This window comes from Centropristis striata, chromosome 5, assembly GCF_030273125.1.
Source record: "Centropristis striata isolate RG_2023a ecotype Rhode Island chromosome 5, C.striata_1.0, whole genome shotgun sequence".
Lineage (NCBI taxonomy): Eukaryota > Metazoa > Chordata > Actinopteri > Perciformes > Serranidae > Centropristis > Centropristis striata.
In genome coordinates this window covers 23,020,063-23,035,140 of record NC_081521.1, presented here as the reverse complement: position 1 = coordinate 23,035,140, position 15,078 = coordinate 23,020,063, and the positions used below count along the sequence as shown (strand labels likewise).

Here is a 15,078-nt window from a genome sequence, read left to right as displayed (position 1 = left end):
CATGACTGTATGACATGTGAATATGCATTTTAGTGGTTTGCAGTATTAAGGGATTAACTGCCAGCCATTCACTTTCCTTTGTCCCTTAAAAAACAGCAAATCCTGTAGTTATTTATTATACTTGATTATCAGTTAGTATGTTATTTATTTATTTTAGTGTTCTAATAACAAAATATTTGTATTTGTGTCAGCTATTATAATGTGCAGGTTCCTTGCAGGGCTCTTTTGTTATTTATTAAACTCGGTGTGCAGGAGTAGACAAACAGGTCAGTACAAGGAGGTTTTATTGGACTCTTCAGTGGTGTTGGGTGATTCAAAGGCTACCAGTCAATGCACTAGTAGCTGTAGATAGATGATAAGCAACAGTATACAGCCCCACTGTGTTATATCACAGATTTATTACATCACAGTTCCTGCCTCCATCATCACCAGTGAGAAAAACATGACACAGGCCAGATTTATGAGTAAGACACCCTCATAACATGCAATCAGAAAAATATGATTATTTTACTGAAGAAGGAATGATTAAAGGACAAAATGTGCTGCTTCAGATTACTTTCAAAATCCCATTTTATTATAGAAAATTCACATTAAGCTTCTGTTGTACATTGTGTATAAAAGTATTTACATGAATGGGTGATTTTATTTTTTATTTTTTACAAATAACTCAACCAAATGTCCTATGAATAGCACAAGCCACTGCAAAAAAAAGATGTATTTAAAAATGGTCCCAACCAGCTGATAGAGATTTAAAGGAAACAGTATTGCATTAAATGAGTGTGCATCTGCATTGAGTCTTAAGCCAGCTTAAAAGCACCAGTAACAGGCTTGATTTTCATTTGTTTTGTTATTATCTAAGGACCATTTAGCTACAGACCAGTGAAGACCAGTATTTTACAAAAAATAATGCAGTGATGCCATCTGGTGGTGTATATCCAAACCCTGAAAGGAGAGAAATTTTCTCCTGGACTGATCATTGAAGTCACATTACAGTAATAATACCACAAACTTAACTTTTATTGTTGTTTTGTTTTTTCGGGTTTAAAAAGGTGGATCTAACACATGATGCCTATCATCACAGAGTAACTTCTCCAAAAGTATAACTTTCATTCCTTGTTCATTACGCATTCTTCTTAAAGACCTGCTTGCAGACTTCTCCTTCACAGTACATCTCCTGAGGGTGATAAGATAAGATGAGATAACATACCATAATATGACATAACATGACGTTCGATAAAATAAGATAATGTGTATTGATCCCCAGAGGGGAAATTCAGGCGTTGCAGCATCAAAAAGATAGAAATAAGCACACATGAAAAGAGAAGAGAAAAATAAAACAAACGAGAATAAATAAAATAAGAGGTATACAATTATTAGTAAAGAGATTTAATGATATGAGTTGTACACGAGTCTAGTCTAGTATATGTATAAACAGTGTACACCAGAATAAACAATAATGATGCTTAGTGTTGTCTGTGTTATTTTAGCAAAATAAAGATATAATGTAGTATATGTTGTGGTAAGACAGTAGGACATATTAATACAGTATAGCATAGTAAGAGGTGTAAGATATAATATCAGGTGCAATGTGATAGTAATAGTAATAATATAGTAGAACATAATATAGTATAGTACAGCAGTAAAATAAGTATCAGATGTAATATGGTATAGTAAAGGATTGTATGTATGTGATATAATTAAGATTAAGATTTCCTTTATTAGTCCCACAATGGGGAAATTTCAAGAGTTAAAGCAGCAAAGTGGATAGCAAAAAACAATAAATAGTAAACAGCAGTATAAACTAAGAATATATAGAACTAATAAACAAGAAAAAAATGTAATAAAGTATTAACAATTTACAATATAAACAAGTAGAAATATAAAAAGTATTAACAATTAAAGCAAAAATAAAATAAAAAAAGTATAATATAATAATAGTACTACTACTACTACTACTACTACTAATATAATATAGTATAGTATGAATTGAATAGTAAGCAGTGGTGTAGTAAGTATTGAGATCCCTTCGTTAGGTAAAAGTAGTAATACCACACTGTGAAATACTCCACTACAAGTAAAAGTCCTGCATTCAAGACTAACTTGAGTAACAAACATCAAAATGTACTTAAAGGATCAAAAGTAAAAGTACTCGCTTAGCAGAATGGATCCACTCAGATTATTACAGATATTCTAAATATTTTATTGGATTATTATTATTGATGCATTTATGTAAGAGGTGTTTAAATTGTGTAACAACAGGGCTCATTTAAACTACTTAATATACTGTTATGAGGTCTAATCACTTTAAAATGATCATGTTTTTTTAATGTTAAATCTTGACCTGAAAAGTAACTAAAGCTGTTAGTTAAATGTAGTGGAGTAAAAAGTACAATATTTGCCTTTAAATGTAGTGGAGTAGAAGTATAAAGCTGCATAAAATGGAAATATGCAAGTAAAGTACACATACCTCAAAACTGTACAGTAATTGACTAAAAGTAGTTTGTTACATTCCACCACTGATAGTAAGTATAGTATACTAAAGTATATAAATATACATCAAGTAAATATCAGATAGAAATTTGTTTTTGTGCATGATGAGAAAACAAATATGATCAAATTGTCGATTTTCTTACCAGATGTAGCTTGTCATCTTCAATCCAGTGACTCCAGCCCCGTTTCTTCTTCTGTCCGATCTGTTCACACACCAGTTTGTTCCCCTCCCATGTCACCAGCGACTGCACAGGCAGCAGAGAGGAAGAGAAGATGAAAATCTCATCACAGAACAGGTTTAGCAACCCAACTAAAATAAAAACAACACATCACAAGATCTACAAAGCACTAAAAATAACAAGGTCAATGAAGTTCTTCTCAGTCTCCATTTCCTTAATACGAGTCTCTCAGTGTTTATCAAGTGCACCATCTACAGATTGGTTCATTGATCATTGTTCCTTTAAAAGAACCCTTTTCACAACACATTTGCATACAGTTATCAGTTTTATACTCATTCCTTGTCTCCTTAGATCCCCCCAGTCTCCTACTTCCCAATCTACTGAAGGCCCAAAATATGTACTCCTCTGTCTTCACAGTGGTTTGAATTATTAAATTAGTTTTTACTTGTGTAACAGATGTGATGCATTGTTTTCAAGTACTATGATTAACCATGTCTCCCCCTTACTAACTTCCTACGTGTTACTTCTGTCTTTAAGCAGATGACCCAGTCCTTCAATCCTGTGCAGATTCTATTCATACCACCACTCTGCTGTCATTAAACCTCCTTAATTAACAATAATAGCTTAAGGATGGCTTTCTTGGAATGTTGGGTGTTGCAGAGCTCCCATTGCAGGTGCCAAAAATGAGAGTTAAAAGAGTTTTATGTTGGGGTTTTTTTTTATTGTGACCTACATACTTGGAATATGCTTCAATGCATTTTAAATTTAATTAAAATGAATACTGCTAATAAAAAAAATTATAAAATAAAAATATATTTTGTGTGTGTGTGTGTGTGTTTTGCTCGTTCTCTGTTAGTTTGTTTTTTTGTTCATAAATAGCTCATAAGAGTTTAACTGAAGAGCTGATATCTACACATTTTCCATGGTTTTCTTGATAATGACCAAAATCATTATTAAGAAAACCATGGAAAATGGCTAGATATCAACCCTTAAATTAAACTCTTATGAGCTATTTTTGTTGTTATCATTATATTTGTCCAAACAAATGTACCTCTAGTTGTACCAGCCATTAAAATGAACAAAAAAATTGAAGAAAACAATGGTCTAATAATTTTTCCATGACTGTATATTTTTTTTAATGTTTATTACTGTCTAAAGTGATTGATTGATTGATAGATAGATACATACAAATGGTGTATAATACATTGCTGCAATTATTCATATTATACTGTATGGAGAATGCTATTTTTTTTTTGTACTTTTCATACTATACTATTTTTATGCGAAAATAAATAAAGAAATTATGAATAAAAAACTACTGGCAATTACAACACTTATTATAACTTTGAACAAACTAATTCATCAGCCATTTGTCTTCACCTTGAGATGCCTGTTGTCCAGTCCCTGGGTGAACTCCTCAAACTCCTGCCCTACTCTGAAGGAAACAGTGTAGTTTCGAAAGACGCTGAAAGTTTTGATGATGTACTGGTCGCCCTGCTGCTCAATCACCTTCTTCAGCTTCAGCATCACAGCAATCTTTCTCAAGCACTGGCTGATACCTGGAACAGTAGAGGAAGTGTTTGCCTTAAGTCTACAGCTTATAAATCTGGAGGACAAACAACTTTCCCACAGGCTAAAAACACTCCCTCACACAGCCTCATGCATACCATAAATAACACTGCTGCAACACAGTCCCAGTGTTGCAAAGTATATCACTTCTAGTGATCTACAGTCATGGAAAAAAAACATTAGACCATTGTTCTCTTCAATTTCTTGTTCATTTTGATGCCTGGTACAACTAAAGGTACATTTTCCATGGTTATCTTGATAATAACCAAAATCATTATCAAGAAAACCATGGAAAATGTCTAGATATCAGCTCTTAAATTAAACTCTTATGAGCTATTTTTGTTGTTATCATTATATTTGTCCAAACAAATGTACCTTTAGTTGTGCCAGGCATTAAAATGAACAATAAAGCAAGGAGAAAACAAGGATGGTCTCATAACTTTTTCCATGACTGTATATCATGGTGTATACTGTTATATTTACATACATTTTGCAGCATAAGTCAGAGCAACATAAATGCAGAAACTAAAAGTCATTAAACAGAGAATCAATATCTGAGAACATAATCACATTAAAAATGTTTTAAAGACTTACCCAGTGCAATCATGTATCCTTCAGCATTGACACAGCTTATCATGTCCCATGTACCACAGAGGCTGGCTGGCATTTTGATGATTTTGTTCTTTCTTTCCTCCTGAGAGGTATTTGTGTAAATAACACGTGATCCTCAACTTGCTGTGCTGCAGAGGCTGAGAAAGTGGTGCTTTGTGAGAGACCAGGAGGTTTAAAGGTAGGTGTGCCTTTACCTCATTCGCTGTCACCTGTTGACCGTGAGAGGGTGAGGGAGGTGCTCTTAGGGAGGCCGGACATGTCAGACTGGTCTCAATTCACAAAAAACACACACAAACACAAGGAAAATATATTGATCTTAAAGGTTAAGGTTAAGGTTTAAAGGCTTAATTATCACAATCAACCTTTTTTGTAATTTGCCTCCTTTAGCTCAATACTAACTCACTAGCTTTCAGTGATAAAACTTTTTCCATAATAAAAGAGAATAACACAAAATAAAATCACTCTTACAGCTATGGAGCGGTAACATTCCTAAGTTGTAACATTTTTTTCAATAAATAAAAAAAATAGTTTTATTATCATTATTATTATTATTATTTTATGATAGTTTTTTTTTTTTTTTTATTGTTGTTGAAGTGTAAGACAAGTCCTATTTTTCACTCGTGCCAATCTAGCTGACACTTCCCACGGCTTTAACTACCTACTGTTTTCATTAAGATTAAAAGATAGGTATCTTTAGATGACACACCTATCTGTGCAACGAGGAAAATAATACTGACAAATGTTGGCATGCAGTGGGAAGAGAATTTCTGGTTTAAATAATGCAAAACACGTGGGGCGTATCCAAACATTAAGGTTGTTTTTCCTCCTCGTGACTACAGCAAAGAAGAAAAACAACAACGACTCTACGAAGCTGACAAAGATATTAACTTTGTATTAAGATAAACAGACTTTTAATTGTAATCAGTGGTTGAGGAAGCATTCAGATCCTTACCATAATTATAGGTTCTGAAGGTGAAATGAAATCTACTGACAGGCCTGCCAACTGATTGACTTATTTTGATTCATTATTACAGCTCTACTTTTACATTTTCATGTTTCTGCTCAAAAATCCTACAATGTTATAATTTCATTTTGCAGACACTTTATCCAGTGACGTACCCATGTACGACAGCGTATTAAGGCTAAGTCTGAAAAAATTAAATAAATACGAACTGGGGGAGGGGGTCACAATTAGAGACAAAGATGCAAATTTACGAGATTTAAGTGGTAAATCTGTGAGAAAAAAAGTCGCAGATTTAGGAGATTAAAAGTGGCAAATTTGCAAGAAAAAAGTAGCAGATTTATGAGAAAAAAAGTCAGAAAAATTGTGTTTTGTATGGAAAAGCGGGAGACATCCCAGTGGTAGAAACATATGAAATGTGGTGATGTAGTACCTTGAAAAACAAAACACTAGCCTAATTTTCCGACTTTTTTCTCGTAGATTTGCCACTTTTAATCTCATAAATCTTTTACTTTTTTTCTTGAAGATTTACAACTTTAATCTCATAAATGTGCAACTTTTTTCTTGAAATATTACCGGCCTTCCACAGGTCTGTATTTTATTTTTATTTTTTTCCATAATTGGCCCTAATACCTGTCGTACACCTGAGAGTTCATGCAACACAAGCAAAGAAGCATCTTAATTTGTAAAGTAATTAGTGGAGTAAAAACTACAATATTTCCTTCTAAAATATAGTGGAGCAGAAAGTACAGCACTTAGCTTATTATACTTAGATCAAATACTATTACTCCAACAATAGGACACCAACTCCGATACTAACGTGATTATATTTCAACACACTGCAATGTGTTATTTCAGCTCTCATCTTCTGTCAGTGATGATTACCTGAGAGATAAGTCACCCCCGCTGACGATCAGCATTTTAACCAAACAGAAAAGGTGTCAGTTTAACACTTCCTTAACTGAGGATGTTAGGCAATGAGTTGTACCAAGGTGGAAAACAAAGAATGTTGTTTATTGCATTCCTAGTCGATACAAATCACACTTTCACTTTCAAATCAGCTGCACTAAGTAAACATGTTGAAGGCGTTTGGCCTACTTTAGCTTGAGTGCATAGCAAAACCTGCTCCAGGTACAAAACATGTGGTGAGGTGAGTTGAGTATACTGTAGCAGTGAAGTAAAACAAGTAAAAAGATTAAAATGTATTTGTTCTGAAATACCTGACACACTGTATTCAACTACTTCACACATATTTGTGAAAACCTAGTTCAAAAGCTACACACATCATTTATTTCTACAGTAGCTGTTACATCAAGGTGTCCCCCAATCTGGTTGAACTGCTGCTCAGTTATTCTGTTTTTGACTGTTTCCACACACAAAAAAATAAGCTAACTGAATTGTAACCAAAATCTGAACTCCAATCAGAAAATCTATGCAGATTTATCTTCCTAAAAAACACACCCATTACTAGAAAAGACTGTTCTGTGTAGTAGGCACTGTTTGAAGCTTAAAAACGAGGCTGTCTAAAGTGTTGATTAGTTTTAGATTCACATTAGGCACGCACCACTTTGTGTTGACAGCTTATATCTCTGTCTTTGCGGCTGTAAACTTCCTCAGCTTGTGGAGGCACCAGTGTTTCTCTGAAGGGGTGCCAGAACCACGTCTGCATTCTTCTGCTCGCTCTCGGCGCTGTAGAGGCCCTGCTCCTGTATGTAATGAACCACAACATCTGGCAGCAGGTACCTGACGCTCCGACCCCGACGCAGCGACCGGCGCACGTGAGTGGCCGAGATCTCATTGGTCACCCACTCATGGACCACATGGATATTCTTGCGATACTTCCACAGCGTGTCTGACTGGTGGATGAACTTGTGGGGATTGTTACCACTGCGGGTGATGCAAACCAAACCGTAGCGGCCCGCAATCTCATCAATATCCTCCTGCTTCCACAAGTTAGGGACCCCAAAGGACTCCAGGACATCAGCCCCGCACAGCAACATCAGCTGAGGCCCGTCTGAACATGAAGAGAGAAAAGAGTTTATCGCTGTTTGTAGCGATGTAACAACCCATCTCATCTCATAAGTGATTACTGAGAGTTTATACATTGTTTATACAACACTGCATATTGTTCCTTTGAAGAGAAAAGAACAGAGCAAACAATAAAAGCAAAGACAACTTCAATTTTAAATCACATTGAGATAATAAAACTAAAAATGAGATAATCAAACATAGGGTTATTAAAAATTAAAGTCAAAAGCAGAGGAGAATATACAGTTGCAAGAATGGAAAGACAAAACAATAAAGATCATATTCAATATTTATAAAAGCTTTTACACACAAAAAAGTATTAAAAAAGGGACACTACCGATGGAGTTTGTCTTATCCGTTTTAGTTAAGATGGAGCTTATTGCACTTCGTTAGCAGGCAATGCTAGGAAACCACTTGAGCCAGAGTCCTTGCAACCAATCATTGCTCTGCTAGTGCTCCATAAATATATTCTAATTAAGAGTCAAAATAGTTATGACTTAGGATAGTATGCAGTTGTCCTGCTCATGGATGCAATTCTCTGCAGTGCAGGTCATGCTGGACATACACATGGTTTATACATGACACCGGTATGAAGAGTGTTAACCATGCAGCCACCAATTTCATAGTGCGGACTGCAGTCCGCTATATGCTGGAACGATCTGTGCTGGCTTCTCGCCTTAGGGCATTCATGTGATCCCAAAAAGGCGTGATATTCGTGCCCTTCATAGTGCAGTCTGGCGTCGTGGAACGACGTGGGAGGAGACGATAGTGACGTGCAACAGATCAGCAGTAGTGCTGCAAACTAGCACAGTGCTAATAGGCTGCATAGGCCTGCACTATGAAAGCTCCAGTAGCGGGATGTCATGATCAAGTGATCCCACCAATTTTCCCCCTGCCGAGGTAGTGACAAAGGGCATTAATTTCTCGCCTTTGCGGGATCACTATGAATGTCCTTAAGTAAAAAGCCGGCACAGATCTTTCTGGGAATATAGTGGGACATTTGCAGGACCGCACTATGAAAGGGCCTTGTGACTACCTCCGGAGGCGGAAAATTGGTAGGATCACTTGATTCCGGCATCCCGCTACTGGTGCTTTCATAGTGCAGGCGAGACATTACAGAGCCGTTAATGTCCCGGCATGAAACGGCACTATGAAAGGGACTATTGTCACTGATGCACTGAAGCTGTCTTACAGCTCACCTGACTTTACTGATCAGTGTCACCCATCTCACACCCTTCGGCCAGACACCATTGTCCCTTCTTATGACTTAACTGAATACAATAAAGCATGAATACAGTGGTAGAAGGACTAAACTGGTCTGGAATCAGCGACTGGATGAGAAAGGAGTTGAAAAGAACAATATTTTAATCAAACATGCTCATGGCCTACCTCTTTTTTTGTGATAAGACGAGTCCTCAAAATAATTCTCCTCTATACGCCTTTTTTTTGCGTACTTCACCGTGTCCACATCATCGCTGTTCTGCTCTGCTGCAAGCAGTTCGTCATAGTGATGCCTAAGTGGATAGAGAGAAAATGAATATAGCATCAAAATATGTATATGGTGCAAGGTGCATCCCCATACAGTAAATCTTAGTCATATTGACAAGATAACAGTCAGTATAAAGCCAGCACACTTATGCTTACCGTGGATTAGGCTTTTGGGAAATTAGGCCGCAAAAAAATGTACTTTAACTCTGCATGCATTTTTTGGTGATTATGCCTTACACCAAATATATCCTATATTTACCAACTAAGAATCATGTTTTTTTGTGCAAAGTAGGGTGAATGCAATGTAACATTCTGGGAAGCATTCAATGATTCAAAATAATATTTATCTTGCTGCAAGTCAGAGCCTGTGAGATAAAATGCAACTGAAAGCACAAAAAGTGGTCGATGAAATTTCTAGGCCCTTACATAGTGCAGTTTCAAGCCGCAACATTTACGGCTCTGTAACGTCTCACCTGCGCTAAGAAAGCGCCAGGAACCAATAATAACATTATTTATATAGCACCTTTTAAAAACAGCGGTTTACAAAGTCCTTTGACAGAGAGCAGTTAATTGAAGAGAGAAGGATGCCATTGGATAAAAACAATTCTTACGTTAAAAGAAAACGATGAGAGCAGGAACAATCACAAGACATTCTCAGATACACAGAAAATAAAAGGTAAAAGGAGTAAAAAAGTAAAAAGTTAAGTAAAGGGGTGATAAATAGAAAGCATTACATAAAATTAAGTCTATAAAAGTGGGTTTTAAGAAGTGATTTAAAAGAAGTTACTGACTCTAACAACAACACCTCCAAGAACAGGAAATTGTCCAAATTGTCCAATTCTCTACGATATACTTCCTTTTTAACAATCTGAACCGGTCTTGCCACATTGTGGTAGAAAACTGTCAAGAATGTTGACATTTCTTCAGCTCAGGCATTGTAATACAGTACCACTGCAGAGGGGTTTAATGCACTGTGAGTATGAACAGCACAGATTATGTAATGCAAGAGTTTTCTACTGTACAATGACACTACTTACTGCCCCAATTAATCACTTGCTATTACAGTTTTTCTCGATTGCTAAGACACATTTCTTGAAAGCTGCTCTGCTTTTCTCTAAACTGTGAACACAAAACCCAATTTTCAAGCTACATTCACAAAACCTCAGACTCTTCTTGCAAAACCAAACTTTCACCTCAAAACAGTTCAATCTGTGCTCAAAACGGAACTATGTTGTCAAATCGTGCCCCGAGTCAATCAAAATTAAAAACACTACTGAGCAGTCACTAAACACTACATAGAAAAATAGAAAACACAATGCTCAGGACATGATGCTGGAGAAATACATGTTTATTGTTCACTGTAGGCTAAATGCATGTTGCAAAAAATATGCATGAAATACTAGGCCTAAAAACAGTTAGACCAACCCTCCATTACAATACTACAGTACATTGGTACAGTGATGTACTGACACATATATTTACTTACAGTATACTGTGGTACAGTATATAGTATGTCATACAGTAATTGCTGTCAACATTTACATACTGTACTATAATGTCAAAAAAGGTTATTGCCTGTTCTCTTCTCTAAATCTTCGGATTATGGTGGACACAGTGAATCTACTGATGTTTGGTTGTACCCTTTGTCCCGCCTCCCTCATGCTCATACCATGGACAAGAACATGGTCAATCACAGTAGCTGTTTGACTTTTGTCACCTGTGCTCACCATTATGCAGCACGGGTACATCACAATGAAAATGTGTTGGCAAGTTGTGTCTAAACAGGTGAAAAGTGCTTATGGTTTTGCCAAAAGAGTGATTGATTCAATCAGTGGGTTCAGGCAACTGAGCATTTGGTTCAGACAATAGGGTTTAGTGTTTTAGCAATTGAGAAATACTGTAACGATCACGTCAAAAACTAAACTGCTATAAAAACACGTAAAACACTAGATAAACAGTCATTACTACTGTATCCTTACCTAATGTAACCTAACCTGTTGTTAGGTTGTCAAGAATAGTGAAATGTCTGACAGTCAGTGTCCTAGATTCTTTGGCAGATTTCCACCTATAATAAGAACACACGTAGCAAGCATGCACACTGCAACTCACGAGATATAAAAAGTGTCATCTTACCGAGCGACTTTGGCTGTCTCCACCCACTCTGGCTGCAAGATTTCCCAGGAATCAACTGTGATCCAGTCTGAGTTCTCAGTAGCCAGTCTGGCCATCTCCAGACGGTGGCAGGCCTCAATCAAACCCTTCTTCTTATAGCCATCACCCACCGGAGAGAGGATGCCTTTCACCACCCTGTACCGACCTGAGACATTTGTAAAGTGGAGTGAGCAGACGGTTTACAGTAACAGCACAGCAGATGCAGTAAACTATTGATTTGTTTTATCTACATATGACTTAAAAAAGACTAATTGTTAAAAATTAAGAACTCCCTTAAATTAACACATATACTTGCTTTTAGTGTAATTTAGCAGTGCTGAAATATAACTAAGAATGCGTTATATATTTTAGGTATTTGGATATTTACATTTTCTGCTACCAAAAACCCTTTAATGTGTTTCAAAGTGACGTAAAGTACTTTTTACACCACACCTACATTTGTTTTAACAGCTAGTTACTGATTACTTAGACAGTATGGTTTGTAAAAAGTGTTAAAAATAAGATGCATTGTTACAGTTTAAACTGCCCAATAATATTTGTATAACTGGAGATAAAGGTAAACTAAAGTCAAGTATCTAAAAGTATAAACTAATATCACCATGTTCGATATTTAAATAAAAAAGAAAAAGAACAAAGCAAGCAGGACCAAACGTACAAAACTAACCCTTACCCTAACCACCGCCAACCCCAGCATTAGACTATGAAACAAAATAATAACAATAATAATGAAATAAAAAAATAAAACTGCAACAACTGGGAAATTCACTTGTCACAGCAACAAAAACAGAAGCAAAAGGTGTAATATAAATTACAAGGGGAAAAAAGAAAAAAGTATTAGTTTGAATGAAAAATATAAATACAGATCAAGATTATATAAAAGCTATGGTAGTGAGATATCTAATAGGTAGGCCTGTCACGATAATTACTATACAGATTTATCATTCGATATATAAAAATGGACACAATAGTTTTTTTCTGGACTCAATATATTGTCGTTTACATGCATGACTTTTTGTGCTTTTTTGTGTTTAAAGTAATGCTGCAAATGTTTGACAGGCAGTACGAATTGCCGTAAAAAAAACTATTTCCCAAGCAGCCATTCCAGCTGTTTATATGCTATTTTGATAATAAAATTATACAATACATTATGATCTCATTTCAATGTTTTGTTAACAGTGCCTGAAAGTTTATTTTATTAGTTTCGGTTGTAGTTTATTTATTTGTATTTTATTTATCTAGGATATTTTAATATTTCTTTTCCACATTTCAATTCCAATGTTTAATATTTTTGAGATTTAAAAATTAATTGCTGTGGAAAAGGATGTACTTATTATGCTCTTATTTCGTTATAAAACTAAAACAACATTGATACAACGATACCATTGTTTATCGTGATAGTTTCTGGGAAAATATATCGTTCTAAGAAATGTGTTATCATGACAGGCCTACTAATAGGGTTTTTCTCAAGTTTTAAGCCTTTCAAATTTCTTAAAAAAGAAAGAAAGAAAGAAAAGTCCGCTAACTAGCTTCGCTGCACTGGCTCCCTGTAAAATCCAGAATTGAGTTTAAAATCCTTCTTCTTACTTACAAAGCTCTAAATGGTCAGGCACCAATATATCTTAAAGACCTCATAGTCCCATATTACCCTTCTAGAGCACTACGCTCCCAAAATTCTAGGTTACTTGTGGTTCCTAAAGTCCTTAAAAGTAGATTGGGAGCCAGAGCCTTCAGTTATCAAGCTCCTCTCCTGTGGAATCATCTCCCAGTCTCAGTACGAGAGGCAGACACCCTCTCTTTATTAAGAGTAAACTGAAAACTTTCCTCTTTGACAAAGCCTATAGTTAGGGCTGGCTGAGACCGGCCCTAGCCCGGGCCTGCCTTGGACCAGCCCCTAGTTATGCCGCTATAGGCCCAATGTGTCGGGGGACATGATACACCGGGCCCCTCTTTTCTTCTCTCTGATGTCCCAATAATACATGACACAAGCTTTTATTTTCCCAGAGTACTCGCACTTTTCTCTGCTCTCTCTTTCACAGGGTGTTGAGCTGTGGTCCTGCTCAGCATCACTCCTGCTGGTCTCACTGCCGTGGATCTTGTTCGGCCCCAGAGGGGAATACTCCTCTCCTGGTCCACTCTACACTCATCATCACTACTGGCCAATGGTGGCGCTTCACCTCCTGCTGCTGTGCCCCTCCCAGAACTCCTGCTCCTCTCTGTCTCCCTCTCGATTGTCCCTCTCTATCCTCCCTCCCCCCTCAACCTCTATCTACTCTATTCTACTTGATCTGCCCTGTACAACAACATCTATTGCACGTCTGTACTTCCTGGAAGACGGATCCTTTCTCTGACATGGTACGACAGAGGTTGTCGTACCATGTACAGTCTGTAAAGCCCTTTGAGGCAAATCTGTGGTTTGTGATGTTGGGCTATTTAAATAAAATTGACTTGACTTGACTCAACCTGTGTCCTCCAAATGATCTCGAGCCAGTTCAAACATCCTCAGGTGCATGTTGGTGATGGGGTTGAAGGAGCCACAGGACAGCAGGATCACTTTGGTGATATTGTGACTGTCCATGCTTCATACTGGGGCTGTGTCGACTCTACTGCAACACATATGGAGAGAAAAGTAGGCTAGTTTAATTGTTTACACATGGGTCAAATGGCGTATATCTCTCTGGCTCTCTGACCTATGTGGCGACACTCTGTATCAGCAAACACGGATCTAGAAAGTGCCAGAGGGAATAACTATGTCATAGGAAAAGTAAATAGTGAGCTAGCTAGTTTAATTTAGCTTTATCTGTAAGTAGGTAACGCGAGCTCACCGGTTGCTACTAAGATATAGGTTGCTCGAGCAGACACAAACATGAACTCAAAGCTCACATTAGATAACTATGAGGTATTGGTTTTCTCTAAAAATAGAGTAAAATAGTGAAACAAAAAACTATACTACCAGTAGAAACAGCGGCGGAATTTATCACCTGTTTCCTGTATCGACGCGTGGTGCATTCAGGTGCTCCTCGAAAGCGCCCATTTTCAGAGGCCGTAAAACGTTCTTTCGATTCTAATGTGGGAAGAAACACAAGGACGCTACACAGCAAGTTGATAAGAAACGGTTCACGGCAAAACAAAAAGAAGAAGAACAACAACATATAGAATACCTGAATTAATAAAATATTAATTGCAAAGAACCCTGCATTTTGTTAAAACGATCGCCTAAGTCATTTTTTGTCAAAATCGTTTTTTTTCTTCCTAAATCATCTCCTCATGACGCCTCTTTAAGATAATGGCCTATGTCAAGTGTGTGACTTAAGCAGATTTATTACGCCTAAGTCTACATAAAATGTGACTCAGGCATTTTTTGAACATGCCTTTGTGACTTAAGCAAGATATGGTAACACTTTATTTTGAAGGTGTCTACATAAATAAGAGTGACATGAGTGTTTCATCAACACGACATGGGATGTGTCATGAACATTCATGACACTTTGAAGTAACATTAATGCTCATGATACTTGTCATGTCATGTTTCTGACAGGCTTGTGTGACTTCAAAATAAAGTGTTGCCATATCTTGCTTAAA

General features: G+C 36.7%; 2 protein-coding genes across 8 annotated transcripts; both read right to left on the bottom strand.

Moving 5' to 3' along the window:
- Nucleotides 1-606: 606 nt before the first annotated feature.
- On the bottom strand, nucleotides 607-5,366 carry rbp7a (retinol binding protein 7a, cellular). Its single transcript, XM_059333460.1, has 5 exons — nucleotides 4,833-5,366; nucleotides 4,050-4,228; nucleotides 2,634-2,735; nucleotides 1,122-1,174; nucleotides 607-1,055 (listed from the first exon to the last, which is right to left on the bottom strand). Coding segments are annotated over exons 1-5 (408 nt in total). The 5' UTR covers nucleotides 4,906-5,366; the 3' UTR covers nucleotides 607-1,054.
- A 1,447-nt stretch (nucleotides 5,367-6,813) lies between these two features.
- Nucleotides 6,814-14,697, bottom strand: nmnat1 (nicotinamide nucleotide adenylyltransferase 1). Of its 7 annotated transcripts, none has more exons than XM_059333457.1 (5): nucleotides 14,478-14,697; nucleotides 13,960-14,099; nucleotides 11,461-11,644; nucleotides 9,229-9,353; nucleotides 6,814-7,825 (listed from the first exon to the last, which is right to left on the bottom strand). In XM_059333457.1, the coding sequence occupies exons 2-5, from the start codon at nucleotides 14,072-14,074 to the stop codon at nucleotides 7,425-7,427; spliced, it is 825 nt and encodes a 274-aa protein (XP_059189440.1). In that variant the 5' UTR covers nucleotides 14,075-14,099; nucleotides 14,478-14,697; the 3' UTR covers nucleotides 6,814-7,424. The 7 variants fall into 7 exon arrangements, with proteins under 7 accessions (XP_059189440.1, XP_059189434.1, XP_059189435.1 ...); XM_059333451.1 differs by having other exon boundaries at nucleotides 13,960-14,102; nucleotides 14,478-14,696; XM_059333452.1 differs by having other exon boundaries at nucleotides 13,960-14,102; nucleotides 14,450-14,495.
- Between the last annotated feature and the right edge of the window lie 381 nt (nucleotides 14,698-15,078).

Excerpts from the sequence above, each read along its gene's own strand:
- nmnat1 (XM_059333457.1), bottom strand. The coding sequence starts at position 14,074 with ATGGACAGTCACAATATCACCAAAGTGATCCTGCTGTCCTGTGGCTCC. Across the intron at positions 9,354-11,460 it reads GAGACAGCCAAAGTCGCTCG|GCATCACTATGACGAACTGC; the intron begins GTAAGATGACAC and ends CTATCCACTTAG. Across the intron at positions 7,826-9,228 it reads GTCTTATCACAAAAAAAGAG|ACGGGCCTCAGCTGATGTTG; the intron begins GTAGGCCATGAG and ends CTTCATGTTCAG.
- rbp7a (XM_059333460.1), bottom strand. The coding sequence starts at position 4,905 with ATGCCAGCCAGCCTCTGTGGTACATGGGACATGATAAGCTGTGTCAAT. Across the intron at positions 2,736-4,049 it reads TGGACAACAGGCATCTCAAG|TCGCTGGTGACATGGGAGGG; the intron begins GTGAAGACAAAT and ends CTGCCTGTGCAG. Across the intron at positions 1,175-2,633 it reads AAGATGACAAGCTACATCTG|GAGATGTACTGTGAAGGAGA; the intron begins GTAAGAAAATCG and ends TATCACCCTCAG.